This window comes from Montipora foliosa, chromosome 6 (genome assembly GCF_036669935.1).
Source record: "Montipora foliosa isolate CH-2021 chromosome 6, ASM3666993v2, whole genome shotgun sequence".
NCBI lineage: Eukaryota > Metazoa > Cnidaria > Anthozoa > Scleractinia > Acroporidae > Montipora > Montipora foliosa.
In genome coordinates this window covers 56901289-56911288 of record NC_090874.1, presented here as the reverse complement: position 1 = coordinate 56911288, position 10000 = coordinate 56901289, and the positions used below count along the sequence as shown (strand labels likewise).

The window sequence follows — 10000 nt, the reverse complement described above, 5'->3', positions numbered from 1 at the left end:
AACATAGCGACCAAAATGGCATAATTTTTGTCTTTAATGTATTTCCACTTCATAAGTATGCGAATTTATAACTTTACTAGTAAGTTCCAAAAGGTAATGACGGTCGGGAACGATGCAACTTTATGTGCTACCATTTTGGTTTTGTTTCTTGAATTTCGCTCCAGTCGACCGGGCTGAAATCTCAGATATGAGGAGACAACAAAATTCCCCAGGGGGTGGTCATGACGAAACGCCACTTTTTTTCGTTCTGCTCTAAAATAAAAGAAACGCTCTTACAGTCGGACCTCGGAATTTTCGTGGACAGCGTTAATCAAATCTCCGTTAGTTTGCGATCTAGTATATCTTTGTTTTTTTTATTCGTTCTGCGTTAGTAGTTGCACTGTTATCGCTTTCTTCTTCATCCATTTTGTGATTACTGTCTGAAAAGGTTGTGGCAGCCGCTTACGACGGCGCCATTACGGAGCACTTCAATTCACCTAACTGGAGCAAATGCACTTTCGAATCAATTCTAGTTTGCTCCACACCAAATAAATTTTGTATTAGCAAATCTTGTTTTGTCTTTCATTGCACTTTTAAAATGTGACTCCATAGTGTTAAAAGAATTAACTGTGCACCCGTTCGCCGGTGTACCTTTCGATCAGACCTTTTGGCTTGCCATTCATTGTTATCAGCCTTAGTTTACACTTGCTTTACCCATGCTTGTTGTTCATCTGATTAAACTGAGATTTAAAATTTGGATGCCTTGCCTAATTTTAGGAAGTCTGAGCATTCGCACCCAACTGGTGAGAACGGGGGGATCAAGTTTGTTTCAAACTGTGCTATGACGTTGAGCACATCGAAAATGTTTAAACTTGTGGCGTGTACAGGTAAATGAGTCATATTTCTTTACTTGTATTTGTTTCAGTGTAAGCTGTTTCTGGGACAAACACAGAACACTATAATTTACAAGTATACAAGAATTGTAAACATGACAGAGCAGTCCTTTCCAGGAGAGGATGATGTAAGTGATCCGTCACAAGATGAGAAGATACGCAAGCTACATAAAGCAATAGAAAATGGGGATACAGATGAGGTGGCCCAGATTTTTAATGACAGTGATGACGTTTTGACTCTGCTAAACAGACCATTTGGGCCTGAGGACTTGATGGGTCCTCTTCATTTTGCAGTGGCCAAGAACAGAAAAGAGATATGTCAGTTACTGATATATATGGGGAGTGATGTGAATCTGCAGAATGAGAGGGAACTGCAAGCTCCTCTGCATATGGCTATAGATACTAGTGTAGATGCTACCATTGTGAACTTACTGCTTCAGAATGGTGCCTCCACGGAGCTCTGTGATGAGATGGACTGCACTCCATTCCAGCTCTTGTTCTTGGAGCCTGGTCCTGAGAATCAGTTCCAATTTGAGAAGTTCCAGTTGTTACTGGAGGCAGGAGCATCAGTGAACACTAAAGCGGCTTTTGGTGGTCAGCCGCTCCATAATTCTGTGAAGATCTTCCACTCCGCTAAGTGTGAGCAGAAACATGATGGAGATCAGACTCCTTTGTGTGTGAGAGTGACGCAGATGATTCTCGAAAAAGGTGGGGATGTCAATGGTCAAACCAGTTCGCATGACACCCCTCTTCATTTTGCTGCAGCCGATGGCTGTGATGATGTCGTGAAGTTTTTGCTGGAGTCCGGTGCCCTGGTCAATGCAGCAAATCTCAGCGGGGCGACAGCAATATCTAACTTAGCTCGCCACACAACTCCTTCATTCTCTGACGTTGTGGGAGATGAGAACAGATTCATTCAGAAGAGGATAAAGACTCTGAAGGTACTGCAAGCCTATAATGGTGATATCAATTTCAGCAACTCTATGGGAGACACCCCTCTGCATTGGCTGCTGGCAAACCCCTCTGATTTTACACCACCGATGCTGGATGAGTTCATCAAAACTGGAGCTATGGTGAATGCAGTTAACATCAGGCAGGAGTGTGCACTTCATTATCTGGATATGTACTCTTTAAGAAGACATGACAGACCCGAGGCTACGTCCACATTCAAAGAAGCCATAGTGAAAATGATGGCAGCCAATGGGGCTGATGTGAATTTAAGAAACATAAATGGACACACACCCCTGTTTGCAGCACTTGAGCGGAAAGACCAAGATTTGGTTGAAGTAATGTTGCAAAATGGAAGCAGACTGGACATGCAAGACAGATTTGGAAGGACTTGTCTTCATTTCATAGAAATGAATGACATGGATAGATCGTTGAGTGCTATGTTGATGAAAGCCGGTGTTCCCGATGATATTAGAGATGTAAATGGGATGACGTGCTATGAAGTCAGTAAAACCAAAACATTCGATCAGCCTTTATCTAAGAAACAGCATGTAAAGGAAGATACATGCCACACTGAGCCTTTTGATGAATTGGATCGGTTATCAAATGTTAGAAAGAAACGGAATCAAGGTGATGATTCAAGTCATAATCTCCAGCTTGGAAATGAAACGCCAGATGAGCTTACGAATACATGGAACATTGCATTTAATGAAGACGACGATGATTCTGATGATAGTGAGTGTGATATAAACCTAGAAATGGAAGTACTGGCCATGCGATTTGGTGCTGGAGTAGATGACGACGATGATGATCGAGATTCGCTTCTGGCCAAAATCTTGGAAGCACTGGTGACCCCAATAGACAAAAATCTCAATGTGGGCAATCATGTAGCCACATTAAAGTCTCAATTGGGGGACATTGATTCTCTGTGCCTTAACTATTTGTCTGATCCAAATGAAGGACCTGTAAAAATGACAGAAGAGTTGGAAATCATAAAGGAAGAAATCAGCACACTGATGAGTAGAATTGCCAGAGGTGTGAAGGAGCTAGACACCAGAATGGGGTTCACACCTGTACTTTCTGGCAGTATGAGTGAGGGAACCAAAATCGGAAGAATGGACGAGTTTGATTTCCTCTTGTACATGCATTCTGTAGCAGAGTTGATGGACATAAAAGAAGCTGATGATACATTACCAGGATTTGTAAAAATGAATGCTAAGCCAGACCTCTCCAGAGACCAAAGCCAGGATATCTTCATTGGCAACAAGTTAGTGGCCTCGGTCTTTAACTGCTATATATACAGTCTCATTCAAAGGGTTCTTGGCAGAGAGGACACCTGGCTGGACCTTCACTTCTACTGGAACAAGGGCCCTCTAAACATATATGGGGGAACTTTACAAGTCTGCAACCTAGACCTGAGATGGGTTGGCAGAGAGTACAACAACCTGTCCATATCCGTGGATCTAGCTCCAGTCATACACCTCCAGAACTGGTGGCCAAAAGCTGTGGTAGAAAAGACCCTACTGCTACCAAAGGCTGTGAAGAATTACGGCTCTTTGATTGTGGTCTGTAAACCAGCACCTGAGGAGTCATTTGAGGGAGGCCATGAATCTTACTTCAGATTGTCCTATTCGCATATGGAAACCAGTATTTTCAATTCTCTGCCACTTGACATCAAGTACAGCTACGTTCTTGCGAAGATTTTGATGAAAAACATATCAAAGCTGGTACCAAATCACCACAGTGGTAGGACATACATTTCCAGCTACATGTTGAAAATGGCATTCTTCACTCAGTATGAACATTTTCTTCAGTCTGGAAATCAAGAGGACAAAGAGATTCAGTCATCTTCTGAAGAAATTCCAGTTGAAAATGTAAGGCGCCTGACATCCTCAATTTTTGCCCAACTTGAGAACTGCATCAAGAGCAAAAATTTGCCATCATTCTTCCTACCGCCGCAGAATATCATACGATACCATTCTCGGATATCCATTGCTGACAGAGAGATTTGTATGATCCTTCATCAACTTTTGAAGGTCACAGCCTGATGCTATAGAGAGTGGCGCCGCTTTTTAAAGGTATTATGCACCAACCTTTTCAACAATTTTGCCAGAATAGTCGGTGACGAAGTACCAGTTAATCGCCGAGAACGGACTGAGCTTGCAGTCTTTGCTTTTTTTTTTTTCAATTTATTAATTTAATTTGAATATCATGCACATTTACTACAATACTCTGTACATAACTTATTAATTGACAGTCTTTGTTATGAAGAGGCTACGAAACTCTCGATACTGGGGCCATTCCTTGATTGGAGGACTAGCGGCGGTGTGTCGATGAGTTTACACCTAAAATAATCCAATATTATCGTATCCCTCTACCATATAATCCTTCCTAGTATTCCGACGAAACCCGAGCAGCCCATGTGAGTGGTACTTAGAAGATACCTTATAACTATTAACTGGAATTCAGTACAACTTGTCCATGCAATGAATTTTGTTGCACAATAATTTCAAACATATTAGGATGCAAGTAGAAAAAAATTGACAAAATTGAAAAAATTCTTACTTTAACAAGTAAATCAGTTCGGCTTGATCTCTCTCAACATCTGCATCTTCGGTTCTTCAAAACTAATTATGCACCACATATAGCAAAGTTCATTTAAGTTTTAAGGATTTTAATGTGAAAGAAGGAAAAAAATGCATCGCAGATGGAAGAAAAATCGAACCAAATGACACATATTTGTTGTTAAGAAATGTGGACTTAAGAAAATGGCCAACCTCCTAGAACCGACAATCTCTCCATTACAGCACAAAGAAAACTATATCATACAAGTGAATATATGAAAGTTATATATTTGAACTGCAGAGAATGATATGAAGGTATGATTGATCATCGCAGTTATGCACACAACTTAAGCAGTAGTGAAATCAAAGCCTGAAAAAAATTCAGGCCTTAACGGGATTCGAACCCATGACCTCTGCGATAGCGGTGCAGTTATTCAAGCCACTGGGAGCTGGCCACTTTGTGAGTTCAAATATATGAACTTTCATATATTCACTTGTATTCTTCAACTTCTACGGGTATATTATTACGAACTCACAAAGTGGCGAGCTCCCAATGGCTTGATAGCTCAGTTGGTAGAGCACTGCACCGGTATCGCAGAGGTCATGGGTTCGAATCCCGTTCACGCCTGAATTTTTTTCAGGCTTTGATTTCACTACTGCTTAAGTTGTGTGCAAAACTGCGATGATAATCATATCTTCAAAACTATATCATGATGAACACTGGAAGCCACTCAAAGTTTTGATTGACTCTCAGTTGACATCTCGATGTTTGCTGGTTTTCCCCATTCTTGCTCAATCAGACTCTATGTTGGTATTGGAGGAGGAGAAATCAAAATGCACACGTGGCTGTGCTGTTTGTTTCGCTGGGACTAAACTAACAGAAAGATGTCAAAAAGTTGTCATAGCAACGTTTGCTCTCTACAAACGGCCTGGATTACAAATGTGATGCAAGCATGTCTACATTGTACTTTCCTTTTGCGTATTTTTGCGCTATTCGGCAGCGCACATGTCTGGATTTGCACGTGCATCATGTAACTAAACATAAGAAACCCATGTGTAAACCTGCACGAAAATTTACTTTCAAAATATTCAAATGTACAGGTAAAAGTTATATAGGGCCATGAATTTATAGTTCTCGATATCAGCATAGGTAATAGAAGGACATGGTTATGAAACTCGTCAAAGTTCTTTGTTGTATGTTTTTGTTCTCTTTTTTGGCCTTGGCCGTGCACAAAACATAATAGTTGTTTACTTCGTACTGAGGAACTAACCAACAGAAACGTGTTGGCCTGGTAATTCATGCATAAATATATATAACATAAATCTTGACATCTTTGTTTGCTCCTTTGATGTTTGCCGGGCTTCATAACCAGTCCCCTCTATTAACTATGATGTCCGCCAAGTTCTTTCAAGAAGTTGTTTAAAAGAACCTAGTTCTTCACCTCCTCAGTTAGTTCTATGGGGATTAACTGGTTCCAGTAACTTGCTCCAACATTCGTAAAGGTCCTACTTCCAGATAACGTTTTTGCTTTAAGTACGATCTGTGTTGCCATGGAGCTCACTTCTATTCATAAAACAACCTTGTAATTGCTTAGGGCAGAACTTTGATTATATAAATAAACCTAAGAAATCTCCCGTTAATTACACTGTGTAAGCCCAACTTTTTTCTCATATTTTGTGTACAGGTAGTTCTGTTAGCCTTGCGATATACTGAGAACAGTCTCTGTTTAGCTCGAAAATCCGAGGAGAAGAACGCAAACGAACAAAGTTGATCGAGCGGCGAAGCTACGTAGCCCTTAGATAATTCTCCATGCTTGGCTTTATACCCTCTCGAGTTTATCTGACAATCCGAAGTCAATCTAGGGAGAATGGTTTGCTTGATCAATTCATCATAAGAACTATAATCTCTGTCGTGCATAAATTTTTTTTAATATTATAGATAGGACACTGGGCGCGCTCTGATTGGTGAACGACCCATGTTTTTTCAAAGTATGAAACATAGAAAAAGCGTGTTTTATTGTTTTTCTGTACATTACCTCTATATCATAAGGCAAATGAAGAAGCCTAAGCCGTGTTTTACACTGTGATAAAACACTCCGGACATTTGAGAACACTCGAAAAATGTAAAACGGGCATTTGAGAACACGATGGAAATGTAGAAAACACGAGCCGCGGGCGAGTGTTTTACATTTCCCTCTTGTTCTCAAATGCCCGTCGTGTTTTATAACAGTGTAATATATGGCATAGGCTTCGTTATTTGTTAAACAATACTCACCTCCTTCTTTGGGCCCAAGACCTTTTTTCTGAAGCTTCTTGGTCGCTGAAGATTTTTTCTTTTTGCCCTGTCCTTGCGCCAAGTTCTCGGGCGTTCAAGGACAGTCAGTGTAAAACGCAGACAGTGGACCGGACATGAAATAATGCAGACAAATGGTAAAATGTACACAGCAGACCAGGAGCAAAAGGAATCATGTTACCGTTTCCATCATTCAGAACTAACCTCACAAAGGATAACCGAAGCATTATTTAGGCTAACGTGAGTGATATTCAGGTTAATCATTACACTCCTCAGGCCCAAGTATTCAGGCTAGCCGGATAGCAGGCTTTTGCTCCGATTAGCCTGAATAAACCTTTTCGGCTATTTTTAAGTTCATTGTTTTAAATAGCTATTAATTTGTATTTACCCTCTGGGGATCCCATAATAGCTATTTGAAACAAGAGAATTAAAAATGGCCAACATATCTCCGAGAAGGTCCATTTTAATAATGGAAACAAAATTATATATGCCTTAAAACTCTTTAGTCCACAGTTAGCATTTTAGCAGAGGCCCGGGTGGTTCGAAAGGTGGATAAAGCTATTCACCGGATAAATCACTATCCAGCGGATAGTGTGGTTTGTTTTGTTAACACTCATCCGCTGGATAGCGATTTATTCAGTGGATAGCGTTATCCAGTCCTCGGACAACTGGGGCCTGGTCTGAATTTTATGCAAAGTCCAGTTAGTATCCGCATTCTGAGTTTTACCCTGACAGCGTTCACATATCAGGAGAGGGCCGGACTGTTTTTCTTTACAATTGAACCTGCGGCGGACCTATAAATAAATATTTTTAAGATAATATTTAGGAGAAGGCCTCCAATCACCTAAACGTGCTTTTGAGGAAAGTCCTCTAAAAAAAAGCTGAAAATATATCTTAAATGTCATTTCCATATTCACATCGTTCCCAAGTAACCTCAGATCGTTCCACAAAAAAGTCAGACCGCTGTACTCATGAAAAGCAAGGAAAGCATTCTTACTTAAAACACTTAATGGAGATAATAAACATTAACACCACAACTTTACACAGACTAAGCAAACTTAAGATAAGAGATAAATAGAGGCCGCAACATTACCACTTCTACTTCAATGATCCGGATGTGACAATTTAGAGAGCTTAAGCACAGACGTTTGAATGTACATACACCTAATTGCAATAAGGTGGTCAAAGAAAAAAGCAAAAAGTAAAAACCAAACATCAAAAAGCCAAGTAGGAATTAATTAGCCATGTAATTTACATTTTCATATTTTAATAATTTAACAGTTACGTAAGAAGTCATTCACAATAACAAGAGACAATTCTGTAATTCCGCGCTGTAGGATTCCGCACATGAAACAGCGATGTGTGTAACAAAAGGGTTCAAAATCATTACTTCAGTCGAATCGTTACTCATAACCAGAGTAATTCTGAAATACCCTTCGCAGTTTTCTGGTGAAATTTGCGCAAAAGCATGCAAGATAAACGCATGGGGCTGAAGACAGCAACGAAAGGCAATGCCATTTTCCTGCAAACCATACGCAGACTTCTATTTCGCACTAAACTAAAACACATGTCGCGTTCTTGGAATTTACCCCAAGCTATCTTTATTAAAAAAAAAAAGGTGCCATTATTTCTTTAATAGTTATCTAAAGTACGTTTGTAATTCGAGCACGTTTGAAATTCTCTAGATGAATCAGCCTCGAATTGCATATTACGTAATTAATATTCAGCTATAAGCGTGTGCGTTGTGAATGTTGCAAGCTATGATAATTACATGGTAATAAATTCCTATTTGACTTTAATTTTTGCTGTTTCCTTTTTCCTTTTTTCTTTTTTCTTTGACAACCTTATTGCAATTAGGTGTAGGTCGACACAAGCCGATTCAAAATTATCCAAACCAGTGTAGCATCAAACTATGACTGATTTTCAACCTGGTTTCAGTGTGAACCTTAAAAAGAGCTTTGCCTTTTAACAATGTTATAGTTATATCTCGGGTTGCTGCAATCAGACGGCGAAAAAACCTCTCCATCATGGGTCGCTCTAACCTTTTAAAATTCCATTAATAGAATTTAACAAGTTCCAGACAGAAATAAACAAATGAATGTCGATGGAAACTTCAATATTAAACAAAAGACTGTGGCTTGAAGCTAAATCATAAAAACAAATGCCAGCAAATTCTCTTTGCAGGCTCCAAAATTGCAAAAAAAAAATATTATGATACTATGTGGGACGTAAGTTTAATTTAACTAGACGCTCGATGAGCGTACACTGGGTTGCCTTTGGTAGGTGTTACTCAAAAACAGAAGGGACTGAGTTGGGTGGTATTGAACTGCAGTGATCCAGTCAGTTTTTTCAAGTCGGGGGTCATTAAGACCATTTAAGGGGTCACCCAGAAGTCGTGCCAGCAGAGGCCCTTTGCCTCACATGTAGATACGATGAAACAGATCTTTTTCTGAGGTTAAAAACCTGACTACCAGGCTATTAATCATTAATATTTTGTCAGAAAGAAAAAAAGCCTGTCATCTTAAGAAAAAATAGGCACTCATCGCGTACGTGTGGTAGTGCAGTAACACAGCACTTCATTCCATATAGGCCACTTTGGAAAATACCATAATAATCTTTGTCTGTCCCCCCAAATTTTGCATAAGCATTGTTTCCATCGTAAATTGGGACTTACAATGGTCCCAAGAGAAAACAGAAACAATGCTCATGCAAAATTTGGGGGGACAAACAAAGAGTATTGTGTTATTTTCCAAAGTGCCCTGGTGTCAACTGAGCTGCGTTTTGTCTTCCAGGATATTCAAGTTCAATGTGTAGCTCTAATAGTGCACGATAGGAGGCGAGGTGCCCTCATGGTTGGAGTGCTCGACTCCGGATCGAGTGCTCTGGGTTCAGGTCCTGGCTGGGGACATTGTGTTGTGTTCTTGGGCAAGACACTTTACTCTCACGGTGCCTCTCTCCACCCAGGTGTATAAATGGGTACCGTGAATTGCTGGGGATAACCCTGTGATAGACTAGCATCCCATCCAGGGGGAAGTAGCGAATACTCCTGGTCGCTTCATGCTAATGAAACCGGAGATACATCCCGGCTTGATTGGGCCTTCTGGCTCGTAAGCAGACTTCTTTACTTTTAAAGGTACACAATATTGTTTTGGTATTGTATATCATTGTTGTGTCATGGTAAAAGTCCCATGAGAGGACATGTGGTTACTCGGAAAGTACCAAACCCACAAAAAGATTGAAGAAAATAAAAGGGAATCGACAGACATTGGCCTCTACACTGACATGTTGATCATTTCCAAGTTCCCTCAGAACTTCTTGTATCA

The 10000-nt window shown here is 40.2% G+C and overlaps 1 protein-coding gene across 1 annotated transcript in view; it reads left to right on the top strand.

The window, feature by feature from the left end:
• LOC138006064 (uncharacterized) overlaps positions 1-6455 on the top strand; it is a 7454-nt gene extending 999 nt beyond the window's left edge. The window contains exon 2 of the mRNA XM_068852220.1: positions 905-6455. Within this exon, the coding sequence (XP_068708321.1) occupies positions 968-3868 (2901 nt within the window). The 5' untranslated portion in view covers positions 905-967 and the 3' untranslated portion in view covers positions 3869-6455. The remainder of the gene's footprint in view (positions 1-904) is intronic.
• Positions 6456-10000: the final 3545 nt, after the last annotated feature.